The sequence below is a fragment of the Bison bison genome, unplaced genomic scaffold, assembly GCF_000754665.1.
Source record: "Bison bison bison isolate TAMUID 2011002044 unplaced genomic scaffold, Bison_UMD1.0 scf7180017864379, whole genome shotgun sequence".
NCBI lineage: Eukaryota > Metazoa > Chordata > Mammalia > Artiodactyla > Bovidae > Bison > Bison bison.
In genome coordinates this window covers 2510605-2526448 of record NW_011494951.1, presented here as the reverse complement: position 1 = coordinate 2526448, position 15844 = coordinate 2510605, and the positions used below count along the sequence as shown (strand labels likewise).

The 15844-nt window shown below is 43.0% G+C and overlaps 1 protein-coding gene across 1 annotated transcript in view; it reads left to right on the top strand.

The window, feature by feature from the left end:
- Positions 1–3257: 3257 nt before the first annotated feature.
- GALNTL5 (polypeptide N-acetylgalactosaminyltransferase-like 5) overlaps positions 3258–15844 on the top strand; it is a 56396-nt gene continuing 43809 nt past the window's right edge. The window contains exons 1-4 of the mRNA XM_010857232.1: positions 3258–3415; positions 4853–4939; positions 7445–7745; positions 14725–14845. Of these exons, the coding sequence (XP_010855534.1) occupies positions 7484–7745; positions 14725–14845 (383 nt within the window). The 5' untranslated portion in view covers positions 3258–3415; positions 4853–4939; positions 7445–7483. The remainder of the gene's footprint in view (positions 3416–4852; positions 4940–7444; positions 7746–14724; positions 14846–15844) is intronic.

Sequence of the window (15844 nt, the reverse complement as noted above, 5' to 3'; positions counted from 1 at the left end):
AACCAGAAGTGAAAGTTAGCAAGTGTTACAGGAAGTCGACAGGAAGCAGAATGTGTGGTGTGGAAAAGAAACCCCTTTTTAAAAATAGCACATGAAGAGCTCAGTGGTGAGGGCATTGTTTTCTTAGCAGGAGTCAAAGGATGGAAGACACCTCTCTGTGTGCCTGTGTCCTAATCTCTTATTCTTAGGGCCCACCCACAAGACCTCATTTTACTTTATTCACCTCTTTCAAGGCCCAGTCTCCAAACAGTCACATTCTGAAATACAAGGGGTTAGGACTCCAACATACGAATGGGAGGCAGGGACACGATTCAACCCACAATCCGATCAGATGATATGTGGACAATGATGTCAGCAACTAAGGTCAGGAGGGAAAACACTCTTGGCCTCTCCTCTCCCTCTAGTCCCTGTACTACTTTTAAAACAACATATTTATTTATGTGGCTGCATTAATAACTAACCAAGTCTTGGATGCGGCATGTGGGACTTAGTTCCCCAAGCAGAGATTGAAGCTGGGACCCCTGCATTGGGAGCTCAGGCTCTTAGCCACCGGACCAGCAGGGAAGTCCCTCCATTATAGTATTTTTACCTACTGCTTACCCTCCTGATATTCTCCTCAAAGTTCCCTCCATGGTGATTGTCCTTAAGACCTACTTAAACCAGCTTCAAAGGAGGGGTGTGAGGAAAGCATACAGTGTTATTTACCGACTATTCCTCAGATGGATGCACCTCCCAACCCAGGAAAGAAGGGGGCCACCCCACACCTTGGATTCTTTTTTTAAAATTATTTTTACTGAAGTCTAGTTGATTTACACTGTTGCTTTAATTTCTGCTGTACAGCAATTTTTAATTTATTTCTAACTGAAGTATAGTTGATTGGGGGAGGGGGTCGCAAGAGTCAGACTCGACAAAACGATAGTCGATTTAAAATGCTGTAAACCTTGGATTCTTCAGCATCCTTTCCCTGCAGGTGTAGAAGTGGGTGGCTTCCTCTTCAAACTGTGTGTGCAAGCTCAGTCGCTAAGTCATGTGAGTCTTTGTGACCCCATGGACTGTAGCCCGCCAGGCTCCTCTGTCCCTGGGATTTCTCAGGCCAGAATACTAGAGTGGGTTGCCATTTCCTTCTCCAGGGGATCTTCCTGGCCCTGGGATGAAATCTGCGTCTCCTGCATCAGCACGCAGATTCTCTACCACTGCACCTGGAAGCCCCTTCACTTCCACTTCAAATCACACTGATGTTTTCTGGATTCCCAGCAGAATTCCTAGCTGTGTGCTAGAGTCCAAGACACAAAAATGAGGTGACTTCCCTGGTGGTCCAGTGTTTAAGACTCTGAGCTTCCAATGTGAGGGTGTGGGTCCGATCCCTGGTCTGGGAACTAAAATCCCACATGCGCCACAGTGTGGCCAGAAAAAAAAAAAAAATCAAATACAAACAAGAAACAGTCCCTCCTCTCCTGGAGCTCACAAACCTCGTAGGAAGGAACCACCAGCAGTTACTATTAGTTTGCAGTAAGCCGACAGCAATCATCCCCAAGATAATAGCTCAACCAAACTTCATGTCAGAACATTACCAAGTTTCCCTGGAAAGACTGTCCTTCAGTGTTTTTCCGTGACTCTCCATGATGGTTCACTGGTTCCCCTGTTGTGGATTTTCTTCAAATTACAATGTGCCTCGTCCTCCTCCAAATACTTCACTTTGTAGGCCTTCAGCATTACCCATCCCCTTTAGAGATCAGATAGCCAGGCTCAGAGACGTTATATCAGCATTTTTCAAACTGAACAGAATCATATAATTGTTCACTGACTCTGAAGATGGTTTCTTAGATGAAGAAATTTTTTTCTCAAATTAAGTCTTAAGTGTAAGCTGAATATGTCAATCAGATAAAGGCATAGATGTTCTGGTCAAGGAAAGAATACTGTCCACCCCAGGAACTCACACCCACTCCCAGGATTAAGCAGCACCCAGGAAAAGTCCCAGGGGGACCCAGAGAGGGTCAGAATGTAGCCTCTTGCTGGGTGGCCATTGGCTAAGCAAAAACTTATTGTTGTTTAGTGGCTAAGTCATGTTCAACTCTTTGCGACTCCATGGACTGTAGCCCGCCAGCCTCCTCTGTCCATGTGATTTCCCACACAAGAATACCAGAGTGGGTTGCCCTCTCCTTCTCCAGGGGATTTTCCCCACCCAGGGATCAAACGCTCATCTCTTATGTCTCCTGCATTGGCAGGTGGGTTCTTTACCTCTCGTGTCACCTGGGAAGCCCAGAGATGGAAGAGACAAGGGTTCAGTCCCTGGGTTGGGAAGATCCCCTGGAGGAGGGCATGGCAACCCACTCCAGTGTTCTTGCCTGGAGAATTTCATGGACAGAGGAGCCTGGTGGGCTACGGTCCATAGGGTCACAAAGAGTAGGACACGACCTAAGCAACTTAGCATACACTGTGTCCTATCACTTCATGTTATGTACGTGGGATTCTCCCTCTTCTGTGGCTCTGTGGCTCAGTCATTTCACTGCTGCTGTGCATTCCATTATATGGAGAGGCACAGTTTATTCATTCTCCTACTGATGACATTTGAGTCCTTTCCAGTTGGGGGTGATTATAAATAAAAGCTTACTTTTTAATATTAATATTATGATAAAAGGACCTTGTGTTTGAGCCTGTCTAAAGGAGATTCGAAGTTATGCTTGAAGGTCATTATTGGTATCAAAATCTCAACTCACCTATTTCCTCTCATGTACCAGCAGGTGTCTGGTCCCAGGAAAAACACTGAGTCAGCCTCCTGAATTCGGGGGAGGGTCAGGTCTACCCAGACTTGTTAAGAGACAAGAAATTTCACAAGTGTTTGGCTGAACTCATGTACTAATGTCTAAAGTTGAGCAATAGAGTAAGAAATAAAAAGGCAGCCAAGTAACTCTTTGGCTCATCTTTAAGTCTCTTGAGATGTTCTGAAGGCGTCTTCATTTTTTTTAAGTTTATTTCAGAAAAGCCAAAAATGAGGCTTGCCCTAGAGAAGGCTAGTATTTCGTCTTGGCTGAAGCAAGGACTTTCCTATTTCCTCAGCAGAAGAGCGAGGGTTCTGAGACTATCCGGAAAGACCCTTCCAGTTTTGGAATTCCTAGATCCTGCCCACTGATTGGAGCTCCCAGGCAGGGGCCCCTGGGGCTGGTGAGCTCCTGTATGATGTCACAGGGCTTTGTGAGGCAGCCTGGGGCAGCCTGTGTTTTGAGCCCCGCCATGCAGGCAGGGTACCCGGCACAATCAAGTAATTTGCTCAGAATCCAGGCGCCACTGAGTCAGCCATTCAGGAGGAAATTCCATCTTTGAGATCATTTATTGAGCATAGAGTCCTGCCCAAATCTTCCTATGACCCAGCTTGGAGAATACATCGACTCCATAGCAGCCAGTGTTTGTCTCAGCGGTAGGTGGCTGGGGTCCATATGCTGAAAAGTGGGAAGATGCGGAGTGGGTGTCCTTCCACATAGAAAAAGTGAGCGCAGTGCATCAAACCTCTGAATCTTGAATAGGACGCTGGCTCTGGGGATCAAGATTAAGAAGGTCAGATTTTTCAGGCTGGGTTATGCCACCTGAGAGGCTTACTGGGCATCGTAATAACCTTAGTTCTTGAAAATCAGGACCAGTTCGCATTGTATATCACAAAGATACACCTTTTGTACTTCTTAAGATTTATACAAAATGAATGTACTACTTATTCAAAAAGCAAAATAGATTAAAAAACAAAAAACAAAAAAAACTCTTCCTAGTGTCAGAACCAATCAATCCTAAAGGAAATCAACCCTGAATACTTATTGGAAGGACTGATGCTGAAGCTGAAGCTCCAATACTTTGGCCACTTGATGAGAGGAGCTGACTCACTGGAAAAGGCCTTTTATTGGGGTTCAGTCACAGTTGTGTCCAACTCTTTGTGACCCCATGGACTTATGCAGCCCAACTCTTTGCGACCCAATGGACTGCAGATCACCAGGCTTCCCTGTCCTTCACCACTTCCCAGAGCTTGCTCAAACCCATTTCCACTGAGTCAGTGATGCCATCCAGCCATCTTGTCCTCTGTCATCCCCTTCTCCTGCCTTCCATCTTTCCCTCATCAGGGAAAGGATCTTGTGCAAAGATCGCTATTAAGACTTGAGAGTCCCTTGGACTGCAAGGAGATCCAACCGGTCCGTTCTAAAAGAGATCAGCCCTGGGTGTTCTTTGTTTTTATATATATATATATAAAAGCTATGCTAAAGAGATAACGTCTTTGGAAGGAATGATGCTAAAGCTGAAACTCCAGTACTTTGGCCACCTCATGTGAAGAGTTGACTCATTGGAGAAGACTCTGATGCTGGGAGGGATTGGGGGCAGGAGGAGAAAGGGACGACAGAGGATGAAATGGCTGGATGGCATCACTGACTCGATGGACATGAGTCTGAGTGAACTCCGGGAGTTGGTGATGGATAGAGAGGCCTAGCATGCTGCGACTCATGGGGTCGCAAAGAGTCGGACACGACTGAGTGACTGAACTGAACTGAGGAAAGCAAAGGATTACAAATACTGATTATTTGCAGAAAAAAATTAGTCGTGACATTACGTAAAGCATGGTCATGTTTTCCTGGCTTAGAGACTTACATTTTAAAACTCAGTGACCATAAACACAGATGTAGTTTAGGGCTTTGGTTTCTTGGTGTGTGTGTGCATGTGTGCATGTGTTAGTGATTTTTAGCAGCATTCTTTTCTGTTTTACTGCATTCTTTTCATTAACTCAGGTTTTTTTTTAAATGTATTTAAAATTTTACTTGCTATACATACAAATTATCTTTGAAATATGTTTTAACAAATTAATTCTGTATTTTTCCAGCACGTAAGTTTTAGTGAAGAAAATAATCGAACATGATTTCCTTCTGAGACAGCAGAGTTGAAAAGCCAATCACAGACCTATCTCTTGGTAGGAGACGTTTTCTGTGTTTTGCGGGAGTGTGGGGGAAGGTGCTGAGGTGGGGAGGATGGGAGACGAGGTCTGTGTTCCTCTGCTTTAAGAAAATCTAATGTAGGATAATCTATGTTAGTAAAATAAGAAGTCTGGAGGGAGAGAGATTTTTATGTGGTCACATCGAAAGAAAACTTTCCCCAAGTGTTCTTTTTATATGTGTATTTTTTCATTTTGTATTGGAGTATAGGGAAGCCCTGGTGGCTCAGCAGTAAATGCCAATGCAGGAGACATGGGTTCAGTCCCTGGGCTGGGAAGAGCCCCTGGAGAAGGGCATGGCTACCCACTCCTGTATTCTTGCCTGGAGACTCCCATGAACAGAGGAGTCTGGTGGGCTACAGTCCGTGGGGTCACACAGAGTCGGACACGACTGAGCAACAAAACAGCAACAAACAGCTGATTCACAACACTGTGCTGCTGCTGCTGCTAAGCTCCTTCCGTCGCGTCCGACTCTGTGCGACCCCATGGACGGCAGCCCACCAGTTAGCTTCAGGTGTACAGCAATGTGATTCAGTTCCGCATACACATATCTGTTCTTTCCCATTTTTTCTTAGTATGGTAGAATTCCAGAGAATATCAATTTATTGTTCAGTAATACTTTTATCACATGAATTCATGTGTATATTTTGTATATTAAATTTGGGGGCCTCCCTTCACTATTTTCTCCTTTAACTAGTTTCTAATTGCTTTTGGGTTTTGGAGAACCTCAAAACAGAAGTCTCTTAAAATGACATTTAATAGGACGATGTTCAAACAGCTTCATTCTCTTTCCAGTTCCTTTAATCCGCCCATTTTCCCTCATTAGAAGTTATCTTCTTCTCTTACACATTGGATATTTCTTCTTTTTATAATTGCTTAACTTATTTGGTTGCTCTGGGACTTTGTTAGTTGCATGTAGGCTTTCTCTAGTCGCATTGCCCAAGCTTCTCGTTGCGGTGGCTTCTCTTGGTGCAAAGCACAGGCTTTAGGCACATGGGCTTCAGTACTTGCAACATGTGGGCTCAGTAGCTGTGTCTAGTAGGTTGAGTTACTCCTTGGCATGTGGGATATTCCAGGACCAAGGATTGAACCCATGTCCCCTGCATCCTCAGGCAGATTCTTATCCACTGTACCACCAAGGAAATCCTGATACTTCTTTCCTTAATCAAGTATTTCATTTTTAAAGGGATTATTCATTCAATCAGCAAACCTTTACTGTGTGACCAAGATCTTGGTGAGGGTGTTAGGTCCTCTGTCCTGGGAGAATGCTCCTGTGTTAGTAAACTACCAAATCCAGCTTTACACACCTGCTCCCTTTACCCAGCATCCTCAGGACTCCACCCAGACACAGGCCCTGACTCCACTGGTGGTGATGCCTGGGCCCTGAAGATCTCAGGAACAGATGTTCCTCCCTGGGGGTGGGTCTTGCACTTTCCCAGCCAAGCTATGATGTGGCTTGGCCCTTGTTACTGATCCTGTGGCCAGGAGTGGACTTGAGACCGAGATTTAAAGTGGCTGCAGCATTCCACAGTCCCATCAGTGGGGTCCACACTGCTCCTTGCCCACCTTCTTTCCACCTTGGGATGTTGCTTGTTTTTATCAATACATTTCTAATGGTCTGACTGGGGCTTCCCTGGTAGCTCAGCTGGTAAAGAATCTACTTACAATGCAGGAGACCCTGGTTTGATTCCTGGGTTGGGAAGATCTCCTGGAGAAGGGATAGGCTATCCACTCCAATATTCTTGGGCTTCCCTGGTGGCTCAGATGGTAAAGAAACTGCCTGCAATGCGGGAGACCCAGGTTTAATCCCTGGGTCAAGAATATCACCTGGAGAAGGGCATGGCAACCCACTCCAGTGTCCTTGCCTGGAGAATCCCCATGGACAGAGGGCCTGGTGGGTGGCAGTCCGTGGGGTCACACAGACTACGCGACTAAGCAACAGCAAGCAACAGTCTGACTAGTGTCAGATCCGCTTTTTTAAAACAAAGACCTATGCTATCACTCCTACATGGGCTGAGCATGCGAGGGATGAAACACCCTTCTTTCACATTTTTTCCTTTAGTTTTATCTCAGGAGTTTGAGTCGATGACTTTAAATGATATTGTATGTTTTATAAGCATGTTATACATTAGACTTTAAAAAAATCTTATGAGGGGACTTCCCTGGGGATCTGCACTCCCAATGCAGGGGGCCTGGGTTTGATCCCTGGTCAGGGAACTAGACCCCACATGCTGTTACTAAGAGCCCACACTCGACATGAAGATCCTGAATGGCACAACTACAGCCCAGCAGAAATCTTATGAATATGGAGTTTTAAGAGTTTTTTTTCCTAAGGGCACACTTTATCTTATCAAAGTATGGGATAAGCACTGGTGTCAAAATGATCCTGTTTTATAAACACTGTAAATTGAATTTAAGCCAAGTAGATGATCTCCAAACCATCAAAATATCTAATACAGCTTCTCGTAAATCCTTCCGGTTTAGGAAATATTAAAACGGACCTTCAAAAATGCTAGGTTTACAATGAGAAATGTTATAATTCAGTGTTTACTCTGTGCCTCCTTGACATTCGGCATCTGGATAGCCGTCTTTAATATTTATCTTCACTACAATCATGTGAAGAAGCAAGAGAAGATCCAGGAGAAAGGAAATCCGTTAATTTGGTCCCTTGGAGAAAAACTGCAAAGCAAACCTGACTCACTGCACTTACCTAGAGCTTACAACGTGAGAGTGGAAAGGGCTAGTGAAGATGAACCCGCAGAACCCAAGTTGTTGTTAAGTTCAGGTAAGTATTTTGATTTCCTCTGTTAGCCATGGTAAGGGGAAAATATACCATAAATTGAATATTGGGAAGAGGAAGAGACTGTCCTTTTTAGAGCAATGCAATTTTAAATTATGAAGTATTTCATATATGTTCATATATATATATATATACACCCACCGAGAGAAAATAACACAAACAGGCTTGTATGTATTTGCCTCATAAACGTGAGAATTTTAAAGTAATTTGCTATATTTGCTTCAGATAGCTTTCTGTGTTTCTAAGAAATAAATTTTAATAGGTACAGTAAAAACTTCACCCCCATTCTTCCTCCTCCCTGGATATCTTCCTCATTTTCTTTAAGCAAAGTATAGCATGTGTTTGAAGTGTATTTGTAGCTGTTCTAGAGTGAATTCCAATGCCACTATGAATATTCACATATAAGTCTTTGTATAAAAATATTCTGTTTCTCTTAGGTAAATACCTCGGTACAGGATGGATGGTTCATATGGAAGCTGTATGCTTAACTTTTTCTAAATCCGGCTTATACATCTGGAAGTTCTCAGTTCCCATACTGTTGAAGCCTAGCTTGAAGGACTTTGAGCATTACCTTGCTAGCATGTGAAGTAAGGGCAATTGTACAGTAGTTTGAACATTCTTTGGCATTGCCCTTCTTTGGGATTGGAATGAAAACTGATCTTTTCCAGTCCTGTGAACACTGCTGAGTTTTCCAAATTTGCTGACAAATTGAGTGCAGCACTTTCACAGCATCATCTTTTAGGATTTGAAATAGCTCAACTGGAATTCTATCACCTCCACTAGCTTTGTTCGTAGTGATGCTTCCTGAGGCCCCCTTGACTTCACACTCAGGATGTCTGGCTCTTGGTGAGTGACCGCAGGACAGTGGTTGTCCAGATCTTCAAGACCTTTTTTGTATAGTTTTTCTGTGTATTCTTGCCACCTCTTCTTAATCTCTTCTGCTTCAGTTAGGTCCTTACCATTTCTGTCCTTTATTGTGTCCACCTTTGCATGAAATGTTACCTTGCTATCTCAAATTTTCTAGAAGAGATCTCTAGTCTTTCCCATTCTATTGTTCTCTATTTCTTTGCATTGTTCACTTAAGAAGACTTTCTTATCTCTCCTTGCTATTCTCTGGAACTCTGTATTCGGTTGGGTATATCTTTCCCTGTCTCCCTTGCCTTTCACTTCTCTTCTTTTCTCAGCTAAATTTGTAAAGCCTCCTCAGACAACTGCTTCGCCTTCTTGCATTTCTTTGGGATGGTTTTGGTCAATACCTCCTGTACAGTGTTACAAACCTCAGTCCATAGTTCTTCAGGCACTCTACCATATCTAATCACTGGATTCGGTCACTTCCACTGTAATTACAAGGGATTTGATTTAGATCATACCTGAATGGCCTAGTGGTTTTCCCTACTTTATTCAACTTAAGCCTGAACTTTGCAATAAGGAGCTCATGATCTAAGCCACAGTCAACTCCAGGTCTTGCGTGATCTGAACCCCTGCCATTCATTGGATCATAGAGAAATCAAGGGAATTCCAGAGAAACTTATGCTTCATTGACTACACTAAAGACTTTGACTGTATGGATCACAAGAATCAGTGGAAAATTCTTAAAGGGATGGAATATCAGACTACCTTACCTGTCTCCTGAGAAACATGTATGCAAGTCAAGAAACAACAGTTAGGACTAGACATGGAACAATGGACTGGTTCAAAATTGTGAAAGGAGTACGTCAAGGCTGTATATTGTCACCCTACTTATGTAACTTATGTGCAAAGTACATCATGAGAAATGCTGGTCTGGATGACTCATAGCTGGAATCAAGATTGCCAGGAGAAATATCAACAACCTCAGATATGCAGATGATACCACTCCAATGGCAGAAAGCAAAGAGGGACTAAAGGGCCTCTTGATGAGGGTGAAAGAGGAGAGTGAAAAAGCTGGCTTAAAACTCAACAGTCAAAAACCTAAGATCATGGCATCTGGTCCCATCACTTCATGGCAAAGAGAAGGGGAAAAAGTAGAAGCAGTGACAGATTTTGTTTTCTTGAACTCCAAAATCAGTGTGGATGGTTGACTACAGCCACGAAATTAAAAGACACTTGTTCCTTGGAAGAAAAACTATGACAAACCTAGACAGTGTATTAAAAAGCAGAGACATCACTTTGCCAACAAAGGTTCATATAGTCAAAGCTATGCTTTTTCCAGTAGTCATGTACAGATGTCAGAGTTGGATTATAAAGAAGGCTGGGTGCCAAAGAATTGATGCTTTCAAATTGTGGTGCTGGAGAAGACTCTTGAGAGTCCCTTGGACTGCAAGGAGATCAAACCAGTCAATCCTAAAAGAAATCAGTCCTGAATAGTCATTGGAAGGACTGATGCTGAAGGTAGAGCTCCAGTACTTTGGCCACCTGATGTGAAGAACTGACTCACTGGAAAAGACCCTGATGCTGGGAAAGATTGAAGGCAGGAGGAGAAGGGGATGGCAGAGGATGAGATGGTTGGATGGCATCATGGACTCAATGGACATGAGTTTGAGCAAGCTCTGGGAGATAATGAAGGACAGGGAAGCCTGGCTGCTGCAGTCTGTGGGGTTGCAAAGAGTCGTACATGACTTAGAAACTGAACCACAACAAAATGCTCAACTTTAAAGAAAATGACAAACTGTGTTCCAAAGTAAGGATGCCAATATCTGTTCCCTTCAGCAGTGGAGGAGAATCCATCTTCTCCAGACTGGTCAACACCTGACATGGTCAGATATTTAGAGTTTAGCCATTATGATGGGTGAGAAATGGTAGGTGTCAGTGTAGCCTTAATGTGCATTTTCCTATGACTAAGGATTTTTGAGCACCTTTTCATGTGGTTAATGACCACACATCTTCTTTTATAGGGTGCTTCTCCAAGTCTTCTATCCATCGTTTTATTTATTTATGGCTGTGCTGGTCTTTGTTGCTGCATGGGCTTTTCTCTAGTTGAGGCGAGTGGGGGACACTCTCTAGCGGTGTGTGGGCTTCTCTTATCTCAGAGCACGGGCTCTAGGAGCTAGGACTTCAGTAGTTTCGGCACTTAGGCTTAGTTGCTCGCAGGCATGTGATATCTTCCCTGATCAGGGATCAAACCTGTGTCTCCTGCATTGGCAGGCGGATTCTTTACCACTGAACCACCAGGGAAGCCCCTGTCCATTTTTAAATTGGGATGTTAGTCTTCTGATTTCTAAGACTTTAAAGATTGGGATTTCTAAGACTTAAAAGATATATTCTAGTTTCAAATCCTTTAATACATGAGTTGCAAATATTTTGCACAAGTCTGTGCCTTCTCTTTTCATTCTTTTTAAAATTGAGATGTAATTGGTATATAACATTGACCTTGTTTTAAGTGTACAACAATGATTTTATATATGTATACATTACACCAGCTTCCCCAGGGGGTTAGCCGTAACAAATCCGCCTGCAATGCAAGAGAGGTGGGTTCTATCCCTGAGTTGGGAAGATCCCCTGGAGGAGGGCATGAAACCTACTCCGGTATTCTTACCTGGAGACTCTCATGGACAGAGAAGCCTGGTGGGCTACATACAGTCCATAGGGTCGCAAAGATTAGACAGGACTGAAGGGACTGAGCAGGCACATACGCACGCATGTATTGCAAATCAGTTCAGTTCAGTTCAGTCACTCAGTCGTGTCTGACTCTTTGCAACCCCATGAACTGCAGCACACCAGGCCTCCTTGTCCATCACCAGCTCCCGGAGTCCACCCAAACCCATGTGCATCGAGTCAATGATGCCATCCAACCATCTCATCCTCTGTCATCCCCTTCTCCTCCTGCCCTCAATCTTTCCCAGCATCAGGGTCTTTTCCAATGAGTCAGCTCTTCATATCAGGTGGCCAAAGTATTGGAGTTTCAGCTTCAACATTAATCCTTCCAATGAACACCCAGGACTGATCTCCCTTAGGATGGACTGGTTGGATCTCCTTGCAGTCCAAGGGACTCTCAAGAGTCTTCTCCAACACCACAGTTCAAAAGCATCAATTCTCCGGCACTCAGCTTTCTTCAAAGTCCAACTCTCACACCCATACATGACCACTGGAAAAACCATAGCCTTGACTAGATGGACTTTTTTTGGCAAAGTAATGTCTCTGCTTTTTAATATGCTATCTAGGTTGGTCATAACTTAGTTATCACAATAAATTTCATTAACATTCATCATCACACATAGTTAAATATTTTTTGTGTGATGATAACTCTTAGCAACTTTCAAGTGTACGATACAGTATATAATACAGTATGTTAACTGTAGTTGCCACGCTGTACATTTTTGTTCTCTTTCGAAGGGTTTTATTCAAGAAGCATTATAAAATAAAAGGTGCCTTTTATTCAATAAGCCAAGTGGCACAGTGGGAAAGAATTCGTCTGCCAAAACAGGAGACACAAAAGACACAGGTTCAATCCCTGGGTCAGGAAGATCCCCTGGAGTAGGAAATGGCAACACACTCCAGGCTTCTTGCCTCAAAAATTACAAGGACAGAGGAGCCTGGTGGGCCACAGGCCGTGGGGTCACAAAGAGTCAGACATCTCTGAACACAGCACATATTCCAGAAGCAAAATTTACTTCTCCCTAGTGAGGAGGAGAGCCTGATTTCAATTCTTTTAGGTTTCTTTGAGGTTTGTTTTATGATCCAGGATATGGTCTATCTTGGTGAATGCTCCATGGATACTTGAAAAAAAAATTGTATTCTGATATTGTTAGGTGACGTGCTTCATATATATATAATCTCAATTAGATCCGGTTGGTTGATTGTATTGTTCAGTTCTTCTGTACCCTTGCTGCGTTTCTGGCTGGTAGTTCTGACAGTTGTTAAGAGTGGATGTTGAAGACCCCGATTATAATAATTGTGGGTTTGTCTGTTTCTACTTTCAACTCTATTGGGCTTTGTTTCATGTATTTTGTGGCTGGTTTTTGGCATGCTTCTATTTAGGGTCATTATGTATTATTCCCTGGAGAAGGAAATGGCAACCCACTCCAGTATTCTTGCCTGGAAATTCCACGGACAGAAGAGTCTGGCGGGCTGCAGTCCATGGGGTCGAATAGAGTTGGATTCTATTGAGCAACTGTGCACGCATAGGTATTGCTGGGAGCCACAGGGGGCGCTGTGGTTCTCCCGTTGGTGCTGGTTCGACTAGAGTGGCTGTTGCCAAAAGTTTTCTGTGGTTTTGTTTGTCCGCTTTCCTGGCCCTGTGGCTAGGTGCAACAGGCTTATCTGGGAGCTTCTTTTGTCTATGCCTATTAGTGGTTCCACTTGCAGGTTTTGACAGCACCCTGTCTGAGAAGGGGACGACAGAGGATGAGATGGTTGGATGGCATCACCGGCCCAATGGACATGAATTTGAGTAAACTCCGGGAGATGGTGATGGACAGGGAGGTCTGGCGTGCTGCAGTCCATGGGTCGCAAAGAGTCAGACATGACTGAGCGACTGAACTGAACTGAACTGAAGTCTGGGACTTACGGGAGGCAGCAAAGAAATCAGGAGCCCACTGTGTCCTTCCCCCGGTCCTGAGGCCCCTAGCCAATCTGCCCCCTTACCTCCATGTTTCAGAGAACCCCCACAATTATCTGCTGTGTCATGCCGAGGATTTTTTTAGGTGTAAGAAAGAGGACCTAAAAGAAATGGGGTTACTGCTTTTTGATGGGAACCTGCTTTATAAGCAATATAGAATTTATATCAGTTTTGGAAAACATTCCTCAGGCAATGGAAAAGACAGTTCATTCTCCCATAAACAGAGCACAATATAAATCTACTAAGAAAACGTAACTAATTGCATTATTCAAGTTTCTGACTTTTTCTCTGATTCGCAGTTGTTCTTAAAAAATTCCGTTTCTGTTTATTTGTGGCAGTATATATTGATATATTTAAATTTTTTTCTTTAAGTATTTTGTTGCAGCATTATTTGATGTCTACAAGCTCATGACTATTAAATCTTTATTGTAACTTATTGTAAGTATAAAATGACTTTCTGGGTTGTCCTTCCAGTGAATTCTATACTTTAAAAAATATTTTGACTCCTGTATTCTTTGACCATTCTTCCACTTTTAACCATTTTAGTTCATCTTACTTATCTTTTATGGTTACATTTTGGTTTTTATTACCATCTAAGAGTTTTTATCTTTTTTTTTTTTTTTTTTTTTTTTTTTTGAGTTTTTATCTTTTAGTGGGAAATTCCCCTGGAGAAGGAAACGGTGACCCACTCCAGTACTCTTGCCTAGAAAATTCCATGGATGGAGAAGCCTGGTGGGCTACAGTCCATGGGGTCGCAAAAAGTCAGATATGACTGAGTGACTTCACTTTCTTTCACTTTATGCCAACTTTATTTATTGTTACGACTAATGCTTTCCTGGTGACTCAGTTGGTAAAATCTACGTGCAATGGGGGAGACCCAGGTTCAATCCCTGTGTTGGGAAGATCCCCTGGAGAAGGCAGTGGCATCCCACTCCAGTATTCTTGCCTGGAGAATTCCATGGACAGAGCAGCCTGGTGGGCTGCAGTCCGTGGGGTCACAAAGAGTCAGACTCGACCGAGGGACTAACACTGCCGCACACTGATGTGTTGGCTGTCCTCCGTCATCTTGTTGTATCCTCTCAGAGTTTGGGAAGAGGGACTTAAGCTCTCGCCTTCCCTAAAGCCCTCAGTCAATATAGCTTCGCAGGACAGTTTTGAATCATGATGTGACCAAGGAGGCTGAGCACATACTTCTCTGGAGAGACTGAATGACTGAGTGTAACTCATTGTTCAGGTTTGCTAAGGGCTCTGCTCTGCTGTGTGTGAATCCTTTGATTTTAACCTTGTCATCCGGGCATAGTTTAGGTTCCACAAAAACTACTCTGACATGTTATAAAAGGAGTGAATTCAGGATATCTTTGTTATTGTCCTTTATCAACGTGACGGTGGTAAACCTATACTTATGTGACTTAACACCTTTTCTTTCAGGTGAGAATTTTAACTATTCAATCCCAGAACTTATTCATGGATATTCAACATATGGATTTAATTCCATTATCAGTAAAAACTTGGGCCACTACAGAAACGTGCCAGATACCAGGAATGTCATGTATGTTCCCTCTGATATTTTTTTTTTACATATTACATATTCGTTTCAGATATACAACATAATGATTTGATATTTGTACATATTGCAAAATGATCATCACAGTAAGTCTAAGTAACACTGATCACCATACACAGGGGCTTCCCCAGTGGCTCAGTGGTAAAGAATCCACCTGCAATGCAGGAGACACTGGTTTGATCCCTGGGTCAGGAAGATCCCCTGGAGAAAGGCACGACAACCCACTCCAGTACTCTTGCCTGGAAAATTCCATGGACAGAGGAGCCTGGTGGGCTACAGTCCACAGAGTTGAAAAGAGTCAGACTGGACTGAAGGGACTGAGCCCAGCACAGGAGCACCATACATAGATACATTTTTTTTTTCCTTGTGATGAGAACTTTTAAGATCCTCTTTTCTAGTAACTTTCAAATACGGGATACAGTGTTTTCAGCTACAGTTGCCATGTTGTACGTTACATCCCCATGACATTTATTTTACAACGGAATTTTGTGCTTTTCTTATCTCCTTCACCTACCTCTGGCAACCACCAGTCTGTTCTTTGTATCTATGAACTTGTTTTTTGGGGGAGAGGTACTGTTTTTTGTTCCTTTGTTTTAGATTCTACGCATATGTGGGATTTGCCTTTCTCCGACTTGTTTCACTTAGCAAAATGCCCTCAACAACATGGTCCATTCATGTTGTTGCAAATGGCAAGATTTCCTCCTTTTTAATGGATGAATTTTATAGATAGATATAGATCATATTTTCTTTATCCATTTACCACTCATAAACACTTAGGTTGATTCCATGTCTTGGCTCTTGTAAATAATCCTGTAATGAACAAGGGGGGTGCCTATATCTTTTTGAGTTAGTGCTTTAGTTTTCTTCAGATAAATACCCAAAAGAGAAATTTCTGGCTCATATGGCAGTTCTATTTTTAGTCTTTTGAGGAACTTCCAATACTGGTTTTCTATAGTAGTTGCACCAATTTACATTCCCACCAAT